Source organism: Mesoplodon bidens (assembly GCF_964165515.1).
Source record: "Mesoplodon bidens genome assembly, chromosome: 10".
NCBI classification, from domain to species: domain Eukaryota; kingdom Metazoa; phylum Chordata; class Mammalia; order Artiodactyla; family Ziphiidae; genus Mesoplodon; species Mesoplodon bidens.
Genome location: NC_138172.1, coordinates 68135929 through 68151921, shown reverse-complemented (window position 1 = coordinate 68151921; position 15993 = coordinate 68135929). Strand labels below are relative to the sequence as shown.

Genomic DNA, 15993 nt, shown 5'->3' with positions numbered 1-15993 from the left:
ACATCATGATTAGACTTGAAAAAAGCCCAACTGAAACTATTTCAGCATTCCTGTGAGTGGAAATTCTCTTAATTTGTCATCCCTTCTGAGAATGGTTTCTAAGTAACACCGGTAACATAGATTATGTCAAGCAAACTAGACAAAGCAAGGCCAAGTAGGCAAAGATAAGAAAAATGGCCAAGGTGCCAGCCTCCCTGAGGGCTTGCCTCAGACACCAAAGTGACAACATGGAAGCAGAAGGTGCTAGATGATCATAACCTGCGGGTACTCTTCCTCTCACTGTCAGGGTAAGTAATCAGTGATCTGAATCTAAAAGGGGCTTGTGGTAGCTGTACCGGCCAAATGAGTGACCTGGCCTTGCCTTGTTTGGTGCGTTTGACAAATTATGGAGGCGAGCAGAGAAAAGCGTGGAGAATACTTATTTGATTAGACAATGAGTCAAAGCATGGACCTGGTATTTTTATGAAATATCAGTGCATAATATCTCTGAGTGGCAAGGCTGACTAACTCTCTGTGGTACCTTTGTGGAAATTTGGGAGTTTTACCCCTGAAAGGAAAATGAAGCAGTGTTTATCTTTTCCCCACAGGCTGTGCTGGCTGGTATTATTCTGAGCAATGTCCTACCCTACCTTGAAACCGTTTACAACTTACCCAATCTGTGGAGGCAGAACCAATATGACTGTGTGAGTGTAGATGTCCTGGGCGGGGTGGGAAGGACGGAGGGGAAGCCTGCAGAGAGGGGAAGAGAACAAACAAAAGAGATCAACCTGAAACCACTATCTGATGCCTAGTACTCTACTTTTGCTGTAAAAAGGGAGTCAAGGTTATTGGTGCATGGAAATACCCATTCCAACTATGCAAAGTTAAATAAAATGCAATTAATTAAGTAGCTGCAGTTACATACAGATCTAGTCAAAAGGGTTTATCATACATTGCATATTTGAATGACTTTTAATCCAGTTAATAGAAATACATTCCAGGATGGGAGACAGAAATTCTAACAAGAGAAGGAGGTGTCTTTCCGGGAAGAGTAACTGATGGAGCACTCTCCTTCTCTCTAGAGCACAAAACTAGAGGACATAAAAGGGAGACAGCAAGAAATAAAAGATGGGGGATGTGATACAATGAGAGGAGAAGCACCCAAAAGAGGCAGAGAGATAGGTAAAGGGATCATTTTTGGATGCAGGTCCCTGAGAAGTTAAGAGGGAAATGTGGTCCAGTGCACAGGTAGAGCTTCTAGTCTTAGGAGGAGGGATAGCCCTTCCAAGAGACCTGGAGAGAACGGGGGAAGGTTGAGTGCACATACTAACAAGTGGCAGGTGGAGGGGGAAGTAAATACTTAAGGGAGTTTCGGCCTATCTTCTTTTTTAAATTTTTATTAGAGTATTATTGATTTACAATGTTGTGTTAGTTTCAGGTATACAGTAAAGTGAATCAGTTATACATATATCCACTCTTTTTTAGATTCTTCTCCCATATAGGCCATTACAGAGTATTGAGTAGAGTTCCCTGTGCTACAGCAGGTTCTTATTAGTTATCTATTTTGTATATAGTAGTGTGTATATGTCAATCCCAATCTTCCAATTTATCCCTCCCCCTTCAGCCTACCTTCTTTGTGAAAATGAAAGTCAACATCACCTGCTGAGAGTGATGGAGAAGGTGGTGGGATAGGGGCTTGAAAAGGATATTAAAGATTCCCAATAACTATCATAGCTCTTAAAATAGCAACCACTAATTTGGTGAGTGTTCTGGGTTGCTTTACAAATAATATTTCTAATCTCAATAAATTCTATAAATCAGATACTATTATTCCTATTTTTCACACGAGGAAACTGAAGTTTTAAGAGAGAATTAGAGAGAAGTGACCAAGGATGCATAAAAGAATTGCTAGGTAGCCCTGAGACCCAATCATTTGTGATGGCATCAGTTCATATGGCTGTGGAATTTGTTCTCTAAATCCTAGGTGTTGGGAGAGAAAGGGTAAAGGTGAGTTGAGAAAGAGGACTTGTGATTTTCTCAATTCTGCTTGTTATCACGGTATTCCTTTTCCCTTCTTCCTCTTTTCCATAAGCTCATTTGGATGGTGACGTTCATATCTGCAATTTTACTGGGACTGGACATTGGATTACTTGTTTCAGTAGCTTTTACCTTCTTCATCATCACTGTTCAGTCACACAGGTACTTTGTCTCAGGTAATAGGAGGTGGGCCATGGCAAGGTAAGGCAACTGTGACCTAAAGACAAATGCATTTACTTTCAGAACTAAGATTCTCCTCCTGGGTCAGATCCCTAACACCAATATTTATAGAAGCTTCCATGACTATCGGGAGGTAAGAATCCAAATCAGTCCCACTCCTTTGCCCAAAGGATGGGGTGGACCAGGCCTGCTGCTTAGTTTTTCTACAAAACCCCTTTGCTCCTGTCTGCTGCACTGCAGATACGCATTTACAAAGGTGGGGAAAGCGATGCAGCCAGTTAAGGATAATTTAAAAATGTAGTTCGGGGGAGGAAGGCCAAGAAAAAGAGAGGTGTGAGGAAATGGAGAGGAAAAGAAGAAAGCCGGAAAAGCACGGGATGATAATGGGAGGAAGGAATTTGCTAGATTTTGCTTCTTATAAAGAATACAGATTCTCCAGGAGGTTCTAAGGATTTTTTTTTCTTACTCCATAAAAGAGCTGAAAAATTTCCCTCAAGCTTCCATTTATTTGTCTTGCAGGTTACAAACATTCCAGGGGTGAAGATCTTCCAGTGCTGCAACTCCATTACATTTGTCAATGTTCACTACCTAAAGCGCGAGCTGTTAGAGGGGGTGAAGCCTTTCCTCCCCAGCCTCTCTCCACCTGCTCCCCTCCCCTTCCCCGAGTATTCTCCCCTCCCCCACTCACCATCCGTATGAGATCCCCTCATATGTCTTTCAGGTTAAAATGGTAAAGGTGCCTCTTACAGAAGAAGAAATTTACAGCCTGTTTAATCAAAATGAAGATGGCCCCCAGCGAGGAAAGATTTGTTGTTGTTTCTGCAACTGTGATGAACCGGAGCCACCGCCCAGGGTTAGAAACATGTCTTCTTTTCTGCATTTTTCTCCACATTTTATAAAAAAGAAGTGCACTAGTAGTTTTTTTTAAAAAAAAGAAAGAAAAGAAAAGAAACTCTAACCCCCCTCAGGGATTTTAACTCTTAGACGAACCATAAGTAATTGGAAATCAAAGATTTCTACTCAGAAATGGAGACACGGGTTCCCTTTCAGGTTCAGATCTTGCCCTGAAAGTAGGAGGCAGGGGGAGATGTCCTGACTCCTGATTCCCTTCTCAATGGCCAGCAACTTATCTGAGCACAGAGTACAGTCTGCCTGTTGACATTGTCAGTAGTTCCCTGGTTGTCCTTGTTTCCTTGACTTTTTTTTTTTTTTTTTTTTTTTTCTTTTTGCGGTATGCGGGCCTCTCACTGTTGTGGCCTCTCCCGTTGCGGAGCACAGGCTCCGGACGCGCAGGCCCAGCGGCCATGGCTCACGGGCCCAGCCGCTCCGTGGCATATGGGATCCTCCCAGACCGGGGCACGAACCCGTATCCCCTGCATCGGCAGGCGGACTCTCAACCACTGCGCCACCAGGGAGGCCCACCTTGACTTTTATCTTAGCTCCCTGGCTATAGATTTCTGAAAACAAGTGACTTAAAGATAGTTTTCTAACTGCAGCAGGGTCAAGGGCAGACAGGGTCAAGGTGGCTGGGGTTCCCAAGGATCTGTCAGAGTCTCCTGATGTCTGCCTGTGACCAGGGAAATGATGATGTGGGGTGGAGGGCAGATAAGCAGACATTGGGATTTTACAGCATCTGAATATTATTTTAGCGGATGAGTTACAGCGCTCATTAATTTCCAACTCAGATTTGATCTAAATATTCCCTTTCCCCAGGGCAGGGCTGTTCATTTCCAGCTTCAAGGCCTTTCATCCACACAAACACCCTGGAGGAGCAGCTCTGTCTACACACACACACACACACACAAGAACACCTCCCATCCCCCTCCTTGCCTACAATACTAAGCACCCACTCTCATTGCTATACACCCGAATGGAGCATAGGTTCTACTGAGTTCCTGGAAAATACCAACTTCCCTGCCAAGAGGACTGCTCTACTACTAGAATTAACACTATCTCTAATTTTTATTTTGTATCCACACTGCACTGAGTATTGTAGAGAGTATTTACAGGACATCAGAAAATACATTTTAGCGTAGAATATGATCTCGTATTAATTGATCTCATACTGTGTGCCCAGAACTATGACACTATGAAAAAGGAAAACAAATTTTTAGGGGCCTCTGTCTCCAGGTAGTTCCTTTTTCTTTTTCTCTTTAATTGTGGTATAAGGCACATAACATAAAATCTATCATCTTAACCATTTTTAAGTGTACAGTTCAATAGTGTTAAATATATTCACATTGCTGTGCAATCATTACGACCATCTACCTCTAGAACTTTTTCATCTCACAAAACTGGAACTCTGACCCATTAAACAACTCCCCATTTCCTCCTCCTCCCAGCCCCTGGCAACCACTATTACACTTTGTGTTTCTATGACTTTGACTCTTCCAGATGCCTCATATAAGTGGAATCATGCAGTATTTGTCTTTTTGCAATTGGCTTATTTCACATAGCATAATGTCCTCAAGTTTCATCCTGGTTGTTCTTTTTTTTTAAATTTTTTCATGGAAAAATTTGAACATATACAAGAGTAGAGACAAGTATAATGAGCCTCTATGTACTCACCATCCACTTTAAGATTTATCACCTCGTATTCAATCTTATTTCATCTATATCCCTACCCACCTACAGCCCCTCAAAATCACAGGATTATTTTGAAGCAATTTATGGAATTTTAATTCAAACTGGGGAGGATTTCCTGGCAGTCCAGTGGTTAAGACTTGGTGCTTTCACTGCTGTGGGCCTGGGTTCAGTCCCTGGTCAGGGAGCTAAGATCCCACAAGCTGTGCGGTACGGCCAAAAAAAAAAAAAATCAAACTGGGGAAACAGCTCTCTATTAATGTGACATTTAAGGATATTATTGTATTTATCCATCAAAAAATATACATTTTTTTCACATCTCTGAAATTTAGATGCATTATAAAATTGATGGCATTATTATAGTTTAATTTGCAGAGTTTTGTTTGTTTCTTGACAGTACAAAAAGTAATGGTGCATCTTAAAACTGATGAAATAAGACGGTAAACCACACCATGCAGTATACTGTTATGTTCTAAATCATGTGTTTATATTCTAACCACTCTAAGACTTCAGTTAAAGAGATCGGCATGAACTCAAAAAGGCAGGGAAACTTCACGGTAGTAATGGACTTAAGTTGGGCAGGAGAGAGAAATTTGGATTTATGTCAGGTAGGAAAAAGAAGGACTCCCAGTCCATGAATAGGCTTGGACAAGGACACTGAGGTAGAAATAAGCATGGGATCCTCAGAGTAACAGGCTTGGCCTGGGCAGTAAGTTCAGGCAGACCCGGTGGGAGTGGATTGTGAAAGCTCTTGAAAGAGTATAGAGTAGACAGAGAGAAAGGGGAGGCTCTCAGAGGTTTCTTCTCCCTGAAGGACCTTGTATCTCCCCAACACTGAGCCAGTGCTCAGCTGTACCCCAAAGGCCTGGCCTCAGTGACTATCAAGTCTTGGGGAGCACCTCTCTCCTTTGAACTGTAATATTATCATTTGTCCACACCACTTTTTTTTAGCAATACAATATATACTACCTTGTTAGTTTTAATCTTTACATTTTTTTTCTATTTTTAAAGTTTATTTCACAAGCAACATTATTAGAACAACAGATTTTTCTTAAAGAAACATCACCCCAAAGTATACCACTCTAGCAAATGAACTCTTCATTTTCCCACATGCCTTACAGTTCTTGTCCATTTAGGTTGTTATTCATCCTTTAAATGGACACGTGCCCTCTCCCCAGGTAGAATCTGGTCCCTGTGACTGCAGAGTCAGCATTCACATCTTTCACGCCATTGTATTCCCGGTGCTTGGTACTGTCCTTAAGCAATGGCTTGGTACTGTCCTTAAGTGACATAGGCCTATTAGGAACATGAAAGGAGTGAAAGGTAAAGATAGCCACACTCAAGTACCTTTTGTCTCCTTAAGGAAGTCTGACAGGAGACAGTTTCATTGATAAAAGAAGGAGGTGTTGAGAAAAGGGACTGATGGAAGAAATACTTCAAAGTTCTAGTAGGTGCGGGAAACTAATTAGAATCCAGGGATGAGGGAAAGGACTAAATCAAAGATGATTTAAAGTCTGGCTCACTAAGACAATGATAATGTCACTGATGCATGTGGGGAAGTTGGGAGGGGTGGCTCTGAGTGGTGAGGATCAGGAAAGATGAACATGGTTTTAGTCACAAGCTGGAAGTGACGGTGAGATATCTAAGGAAAAAAGGTATAATGCATAGTCTGCGGAGTCTTCCAAGAGAGAGGGAAGTGAGTTAGTAGATAGAAACAGCATAGTTGCGAATGCTTCCAGGCTTGTTTGAGTCTTATCATAGTCCTCCCCTAACTCTGTCATCCCAGGTTGTTTACACAGAACGATTTGAAAGTAAACGGGGCCTCGACTCGTCCTCCATTAACCTGGTCCACTGCTCACGTTTCAAGAGCATGGACACAGGCCAGACTATGTCCGATGACCAAGTACTGTACATAACATCTTCCACATCCCAGAGAAATCCAAACTACAAGGAGGTGGAGAAAGTTTGGCTTTCTGATGACCCCTCTAAGAGCATGTCGATCACACTCCCTGATGCTTCTGAAACTCAGGTCGGAGGTACAACACTCCTGCCTTACTCGACTTCATCTCTTCTACCCAGCATCCACACCATCATCCTGGACTTCTCCATGGTACATCTTGTGGATGCACAGGCTTTGGTCGTACTAAGACAGGTAAGTACTAAGGAGGCTTTCACAAGAACCCTGATCCCCTCCTACCACCACCATCCCAGCCCTGATCCTGATTGAATCCTGTTAGTCACTGGTCAGCTGCTCTGTGACTCCTAGGCCACTAGGAACGTGAGCACCAAAGACAGTTTAAGGTCAACCAGAATAAAAAGAAAATGAAGCAACTCTGATTTACTAAACTAGGGTTGGTTCCCTAACCATGGCATATTTTTTCTCAAGGACTGAAAACTAGGAAACTCTTAACACCATTGAAACAGCAATCTGTGCCACCCCCAGCAACTCCCAGCATATCCTGGGAGTTAGCTACAAAAAATGTCAAGGAATAGGTTCAAATGCTACAGAAGAAAGTTCACAAGGAATTCTCCACTATTCAGCTGCTCTAAAAGGCACCCAGGTTTGAAGAACTTGTGATGAAATGGCACCCCAAGCATGGGGCCGCCCAGTCCGGTACCTGTAAGGATCTTCCCCAGTTCCTTCTTCATTGCCTGCATCTTTGGGTGAAAAGGGCAGGAAAGATTTTTCCTTCAAAGCTATGTTCCCTGAGTCCTGGCTTCTCTCCCACTTTCTGTTTTCTCAGACAGATTTCATTTCTCTCTTTCTTGTACAATATGGACAGTTTAGGTGCACAACTAACCATATTGGCTTTATTGTTTAATGTCTCATAAGTACAGTGTCTTTTTTTTTTCAAGCCAGCTTATCTCAGTTTTTAGTCCTCTATCTCACTCTTGCTCCTGTTGGTGATGGCTCAGGTTTACACATCCTGAACCCACTCGCTTCCTGGCTCTAACTGCACCCACTTTTTAAAAAAATTTATTTAATTAATTTATTTTTGGCCACGTTGGGTCTTTGTTGCTGAGCGCAGGCTTTCTCTAGCTGCGGCGAGCAGGGGCTACTCTTCGTTGTGGTGCATGGGCTTCTCATTGCAGTGGCTTCTCTTGTTGCAGAGCACATGCTCTAGGCACATGGGCTTCAGTAGTTGTGGCATAGGCTCTAGAGCGCAGGCCCATTAGTTATGGTGCACGGCCTTAGTTGCTCGGTGGCATGTGGGATCTTCCCGGACCAGGGCTTGAACCCGTGTCCCCTGCATTGGCAGGCGATTCTTAACTACTGTCCGTCCCCCACACACACACCTTTTTTTGAGATATGCTCCTTTGGCTGACTTTCCTTCTTGTATCCTCAGATTCCATTTGAACAAAATATTTATAAATATTTTATCCTATGTCTTATTCCTAAGTGAATATGATTCTGTCTTAAGTGAGTCCAGCTCCTCTTTGGTCTAAGGCAATAGGAAGCTTGTCATAGCAGAAAGAACTCTGATTGGTGGTCTGTGGATGTGTGCTCTGTCCTGGCTTTACTACCACTCACTGTCCATCAGACCCGAGGTAACTTAATAAATTGCACTTGGTTTCCTCATCTATAAAATGAGAGGCTTAGAAGAGATTTACATCAAGGGCTTTCCCATCCATGAGACCCTCTCCCCACCAACACCCCACCCCCACTCCATTTGCAGGCTCAAATATACTTGATAATGTCTTATCTTTGGGACTTTTCCATCTTAGGTTGTACTACTGGGCTGTGTTCTCTTCTCTCAGTCTTACACTGTAGCTGTAGCTTTAGATTTCATTGACTACACTATCGAATGTCTCTTACATGCCAGACTGAGTTGAGCACATTTATATACACTATCTCATTTAGTTCTCACAACAGCCCTGAGGGACAAGCCATATTTCCCCCTAAGAGTCCTGTGCTCGCAGCTAGGAAGGGGCCTGTCCAGCACTGGAACTTAAAGCCTCTGACATTATATCACTCTTCCCCCTGTTCTGTAGTATAATTGGGCCATCCTTTCCTCTCTCCTCTCGTCTTCCATTTTTTGGAGGCACCATATGTTCTGGTCCTTGGCATGACCCTTCCATCAACCTGGCCTATGTTGATGACTTTCTGCTCCAGCCCCATCATTGAGGCAATGTCCGGCACCTTAACTTTGCAGTCTTCAGAGATTCACGGTACACCCTCACACTTTAAAAAGGCAGGTTTCCCCCCAGGTGTCTGGCTCTGTGTGTGTTCGGGTTTGGTTTGTAGCTTCTGTGGCCAGAGCATTTGAGAAGAATGATTTCTTTAACACTGGCATCACCAAGGCCCAGCTGTTCCTCACCCTCCACGATGCTGTGCTGTTTGCTTTGTTGTATCCCGCCTTGTTGGAGGAAGTCATTATGTTTTGTTTACTTTATAATTGAAAACTTGAACCCACTAAGAAAAATTCCAGTAGTTGTTCTTATTAGAGACAACCACTCCATTTAAACTTCTTCTTAATTCACGGGATTTCAATCTCCCATTGCTTGTCATTTAGAGTATGTCTATAGTGGCTCTTTACCAAATAACTTTATGATTTACTGTATGATCAAGAATGACTTTCTTGTTTCCCCTTTGTAGTGAAAGAAGTAGAGTCTGTCTGTTTTATTTCTTTTGACACTCCTACTTAGTGTCCAGGTTTGGAACCTGTTGAGTCTTAGAATATTAAGGTGAATGGTGACTTCTTTTGAATTGAACGTTAAGATTTATAGCTCCAGAGCATATATATATATATATATATATAGATAGATAGATAGATAGATAGATAGATAGATAGATATGGGCTGAAGTATACACTTGGGGTCAGTGTCTGATGTTTTACTAAATTCATATACAACTTTGCAGAGCAGCGCTGAATATGATCCTCAGGGTTCCTGAATACCATTCCCAACTATATCACTTGACCATCTCTGGGCCACATTTTGCCACCTCTGCTTAGTGGACTCCAGAGAGAAGGGGGCCATGTGCAAACACTAAGCAATAATACCAAGATATGATTGTTCATGAGGCCCGTCCAGTGTGTCCCCATCACACCTGTGCCTGCGTCTATCCTAGCACTGTCCTCATGTGAACATTTATCTCTTTATGTGCACTGTTTCCCCACTTAAGACCATGGGCAACCCTCCCTCTCACTCCCCACCTCACACAAGACCATCTGATTCTCTTTTGTATTCTGGCACTTTAGGCATTTCCTGGCATAAAGCAGTTCATTCATCAAATGTTTACAGAGCTAAATGGGGTGGGGATGCAAAGGTACATATACCCAGACAAGTGAATGACCAAAGAGGTTTTAAAACTCAGCTAATTAAAAGGCCCTTTCCTCTACTGAGTGTGAAGATCTCTAAAACTGGCTTACTCTCTCCCCACAGATGTTCAGTGCTTTCCAAAACGCCAACATCTTGTTGCTCATTGCAGGGTGTCACTGTGAGTATCTTTCATCTTATGAAGAGGGCTGTGTTTTGTATCCTGGATCCTCTCCTCCCCAGATGTCTGACCCTGTGTGTATTCCCGGTTTGGTTTGTAGCTTCTGTGGTCAGGGCACTTGAGAAGAATGATTTCTTTGACGCTGGCATCACCAAGGCCCAGCTGTTCCTCACCCTCCACGATGCTGTGCTGTTTGCTTTGTCAAGGAAGTTGCCAGAGTCCTCCGAGTTAAGTGTGGATGAATCGGAGACAGTGATACAAGAAGCCTACTCAGAAACAGACAAGGTTGGATGATGTGAAGCATCGGGGTGGGGAGTGGTGTGGCGATGAGGTGGGAGGAGACACCTAATCAGATAGAGATGAGCAACGTCCAGGAAAGGTTTTTGAGTGTGGCTGTCCCAGAATTTGAAATGTTGAAAGGTTCCCTTACCAGTTGGTAAATAGCAGTAAACCTGAGTCCCAGGTTCCCACACTGCCATGGCATCTGGGTGTCATTCAGGATCCTTTCCCAACTGAAGAGGGGTTACCCAACCCAGCAGAGGCCTCAAGGATCTTTTTACAGCAGGCTTGGTTAGTGCCAATGCCATACCAATTATTAAATATTTTAAATATCCTCCTTAGCTATCCCTTTAAAATCCCCCACCACCACCACCCTTGGGATAGATAATAAAACTGATGAACTAGCAGACGTAAAGATATGCCAGTCTAACTCTATGGCTAGAGCAAAAGGTGAGAACTATAGACAGAGATAAAGCTAAAGAAGATAGCAGGAAGCCAGGTCATGAAGGGCCTGCTGAGGATTACATTAGGGGGTTGGAAAGACAAGTAAAATCAAGAAGACAAGATGTCCAGGAATGCTGACAAGACCATTGTTATTTAAATGGTTGACCATGAAATCCAGGCGGGATAGAAAAACTAGAGAAATTGGAAGTTATGGATTGATTGAGCCTGAAGCATGGTAAGTAACTGAGGAACCAGAGGGTACAAAGAAGATGAAAAGCAAATTTAGGCCAGAAATATTTTCTACTTTGCCAGGAACCCATACTTTCTGGTACCTTAAGTCCTACTGTATTCTGAAATTCCTTGACTGTTCAAAAATTAAATCTAATTGGGAAGTTTTAACCCATCTAATTGTGTATATTTCAGAAAGAAGAATCAAAACATAAAATGAGCAGCCATCTTATAGAAGCCCCCAGAAGTAAAAGTCCAGCCTTCACCATACTCCAGGACCCAGTAACAGAGGAGGAATCAGAGCTAGACTTTGATCTGTATCCCACGCAGGAGTCAGAACAAGGGACTGGGCTAGATCCGGACCTAGACCTGGATCACGAGGTGGAGCCTGAGTCAGAGCTGGAGCCTGAATCTGAGCTGGATCCAGAGACAGAGACCAAGCCTGAGCCCACATCCAGGCCAAGGTCTCAGCAGCAGTACTAGCCTCTGTATCAGTCTATAACTCCCCAGTCCCCACCTCAGACTCAGCCTAGGACACAGTCAGTAGAGAGGAGGCATCAACTTATGAATTCATTTACATCCCAGAGCAACGCCAGTGAGGATACCTTGTAGATGAGCTAAGAATAAGGGGTCAGATTCCCTCAGCAAATCCTCCCCACCCAAATGGGGCCACTTGGTCTGGAGACGTAGGCTAGTTACAAACTAGCAGTACTTGCCTTGGGACTCCTCCACCTGTTGGCCTTCTTCCTTCCTCAGCGCTGGGATCTCACTCCCAGATCACAATACTAAACACCAAGAATTATCTCTGAATTCCTTATCCAGGTTCACTTCGTTTCACCTTCAGCAGATGTTCCACTGAAGGATTTCCTTCTTCACACCCCTCACCTCTGTGCTTTTTTTTTTTCAGACCATCTCTAACTTATTCCTCTCATCTGTGTTCCCCTTTCTCTAAAGAGATGAGGCTCAAATAAAATACATAACTCTAGTTACATTTGGACCCTTCCTGCATCTTCTACCTTTTCTGTATTCTGTATGCCGAAGGAAATGTCAGGTGGAAGAAATTCCAGAAGTAGGTAGAGACGGTGGGGAAGAGATGAGCAAAAAAAAGAAAAAGTGTGTAGCATTTGTACTTTATATGTTATCTTCACTGCACTGCTGCAGTGGGAAATAGGGGGTAAATAGGTTAAGTTAGGCCAGGCTGGGACTTCCCTGGTGGTCCAGTGGTTAAGACTTTGGGCTTCCAATGCAGGGGGTGTGGGTTTGATCCCTGGTCGGGGAACTGAGATCCCAAATGTCGTGCAGTGTGGCAAAAAACAAAATAAAAGGCCAGCCTGTGAAGGCTTGTAGTACAAAGAACTTTTAGGCTAAAAGCACTTTTGCCATCACTCCAGGGTCAGGATCTTATCCTGACAGTGTTTCAGAAGGCCAATAAGCTGTACCACCCAATGAGAATGTTAGCTCTATAGAACTCCCCCTGGTCTTCAGATTCACATTCGCCGTTGCTTCTTTCTTACAGGTTTTTAAGATCTGGGCAATCTAGAATCTGTACTCTTGGTGGACCAAACAGTTAAAATCTGTGACAGACACAAACCCCTTAGGAATTGGAAAAGTCAATCAAATCACTAGTTTGGTCCAAATTCATTTAAAAAAATTTCCCCTCCTCCACTAAGAAATATCTAGTATTAAGGTACAACCTGAAAAGAAATATAAACCCCTGGGCAAAGGCATTGGGAATACTGAATTTTATTTCCCACTCAGTAAACAAGATTCCCCTTGCTTAGAAAATCAACTTCTCTCACCTGTTAGATGAAGGAAATACTTCTTAAAATAAGTGTCTCTTATCACAGAGATAACAGGTGCATTTATTCATTTTACAAACATTTACTAAGCATCTGCTATATACACAGCACCCCAAACTGTGGGGTAAATAAAACAATATTATCCCTCCCTACTTTACACATGCATAAAGTGAGACATAAGTTTTGTAACTAGCCCAAGGTCACATACAATTGTACCCTAAAAGAGATGGGGGCCCAAGTTACAAGCTTCATTTGTTCATGTTTACTCAACACATTTATTGAACTCCTACTATGTGCCAGCCACTGTTCCAGGTGCTGAAGACACAAAAATAAGCAGAATAGATGACAAAGATAATTATAAATTGGGATAAGTACCTTGATGGTAAAATACAGGAAACAAAGAGGGCATACATCAGGAGGACCTGAACCTACCTTGGGTGTCAAGGAAACTCTTCCTATGGTAATGACAATGACCTTGCATCTGAGGGATGAGAAAGAGCTAGACTGAAAGTAGGTTCCAATGACTGCTAGGAGGGCAGAACCAAACGGGGGACCAAGAGTGGTAACCATGGGTAAGTACAGAAGCTGGGCACCCAGGGACACATCCAGATGGAGCCTAAGGGTGATTAACATGGCACCAAGGACTCAACCAGAAACTGGTTCAAACCAGGCTGTCAGGGTGGCAGGAACAAGCACAGAAATATTTCAAAACCAAGAAAACATTTCACATTTAAAACAGGAGACTAGAAAGTGCACGGAGAGCCCAGTTTCTGTGGGCTGCCGCCCTCTCACTCCAGCTCCCTTCCATTCCCACATTTCCATCAGAGGAAGGTCTTTAAACACAGAACCAATGGCTTCTGACAGTCTGGTAGAGTTTAGACTTCGGACCTTTCTGTTATAAATGCAACATAGCTAAATCTTGATTTTCATGCATGACCTCAGAAAGACCAACCTGATGCTTGGACTATAGCCTATCTTTAAAGCATATTCTTCATAAATCCATAGCATCCATCCCCTCCTGAAATAATGAGATGAAGAAAAATAGTCAATTGATTGTAAACAGTTCAGCATTAAAGAAAGGGTAAAGTGAGTAACAATTCAAAGGCTGAGTCTTCTTCCAAAATGCAGATTGCCTGAAATTCTAAGACGTTTCAAACTTTACAAAATGCCATGGTTTGGATTGGTTAGCTCACTTTTCATTGTATGGTCATCATTGCAGATTTTATATCTCTAATAAGAAATGGGAGAAAAATTTTAAAGACTAAAAAACTAGTATAGGCCAGATCTGAAAGAGTATTTTTCTCCATTACTGAAAAAATCTCAAAGTAGTTTATGTTCTACAGTAAATGGGTTATGGGGCATGATTTTCACATATAAGAAATTAAGTGAAATCAATACAACTGCAGAAAACTAGGTTTGGAAAAGAGATTGGTCAAAATAGGTGACCCTAGGTGCTGTCTCTAAATATTAATACATTAAATGTCACAAAGCCCAATGGATTGTAACTTGATCTTACCCATATCTGATTTAGATGACAGTTAGATGAGACCTTGGACTTAGACCTTTGAGTTGATGATATGTGAGAAGGACATGAAGTTTGGGGAACCAGAGATGGATTATGATCTAAATATTTGTGTCACCCAAAATTCACATGTTGAACTCCTAATATCCAAGATAATGGTATTAAGAGATGGGGCCTTTGGGAGGTGATTAGGTCACTCTTACAATTATTAGTGGGATCAGTGCCCTTATAAAAGAGGCCTCAGAGAGATCCCTCCTCCCTTCCACTATATAAGGACACAGCAAGGAGACAGCCATCTATGAACCAGGAAGTGGATTCTCACCAGACATCTAATCTGCCAGCACTTTGATCTTGGACTTCCCAGCCTCCAGAACTGTGAGAAATAAATTTCTGTTGTTTATAAGCCACCCAGTCAATGGTATTTTGTTATAGCAGCCCAAATGGACTAAGATGCCCAAGGACTTAACTATATTGCATCTAGATTCAACTCTCATTTATAGGTAGAAATAAAGGAAGTAATGGCATAATCCAAGGTCATTAAGTGTCTTGAGATTATAGAATCTCAGTGTTAAAAAGGATCATGAGGGTCATCTGGACCAATTTTACCCATCCAGTCTCTTACAATTAAATTTAATTTGGGACTTCCCTGGTGGTCCAGTGGTTAAGACCCCACACTCCCAATTCAGGAGACACAGGTTCGACCCCTGGTCGGGGAACTAAGATCCCGCATGCTGCATGGTGTAGCCAAAATAAATAAATAAATACAAAAATAAATTTAATTCGACAAACGCTTATTGGAAGACTCACCATAACCCAGATACTCTGTGTTTCCATGATCTATTACTGCATGACAATCCACCCAAAATTTAGTGGCTTAAAACAATAGTCATGTATTTGTTCATTATTCTGCAATCTGGGCTGGGTTTAGCTAGGCCCATTCATGAGGCCGCAGTCATCTAGAGGTTCACCTGGGGCTAGAAATTGAAGATGGGTTTACTCACAAGTCTTGACATCTCAGCTGGGATGGCTGGAAGAGCTGGAGGCTGGCCAGGCAGCCATCTCTCTCTCCACACAGTCTCTCTGGGAGTGTACCTGGACTTCACACAGCAGCTCAAGGCAGCTTGTCACCTGCCACATTCCACAGATCAAAGTAAGTGACAAGGCCAGCCATGATTCAGTGTGAGGGCAAATACACTCCACTTCTTGAAGAGAAAATAATTTATGGCCATTTTTAATCCACCACACTATGATAAAAGAATGAATAGAATATGATATCTGCCCTCAAGGAGCTCCCAAGCTACAAACATGCGGGGAGAGTGTCATGCCTACTAAACGAAAAGGTGATAATAATGAGAGGTAAAGTGCTATAGAAATACAGATGACAGGAAGGGTTAGAAAGAATGTGGGTCAGGGAAAACTACTGAGAAGAAATGACATTTGAGCTGGGCATTGAGATTAAGTGGGATAAACACGAGGCTCCCAATGGACCAAGGATGAACAGA

General features: G+C 42.6%; 1 protein-coding gene across 1 annotated transcript in view; it reads left to right on the top strand.

Annotated features, from left to right (window-relative positions):
* The window catches only part of SLC26A8 (solute carrier family 26 member 8), a gene marked incomplete at its 3' end in the record, with an annotated part of 70332 nt that extends 58679 nt beyond the window's left edge, over window positions 1–11653 (top strand). The window contains exons 12-20 of the mRNA XM_081246439.1: window positions 588–683; window positions 2072–2178; window positions 2260–2329; window positions 2716–2808; window positions 2918–3049; window positions 6566–6931; window positions 10165–10219; window positions 10320–10504; window positions 11366–11653. Coding sequence (XP_081102565.1) covers window positions 588–683; window positions 2072–2178; window positions 2260–2329; window positions 2716–2808; window positions 2918–3049; window positions 6566–6931; window positions 10165–10219; window positions 10320–10504; window positions 11366–11653 — 1392 coding nt within the window. The remainder of the gene's footprint in view (window positions 1–587; window positions 684–2071; window positions 2179–2259; window positions 2330–2715; window positions 2809–2917; window positions 3050–6565; window positions 6932–10164; window positions 10220–10319; window positions 10505–11365) is intronic.
* Window positions 11654–15993: the final 4340 nt, after the last annotated feature.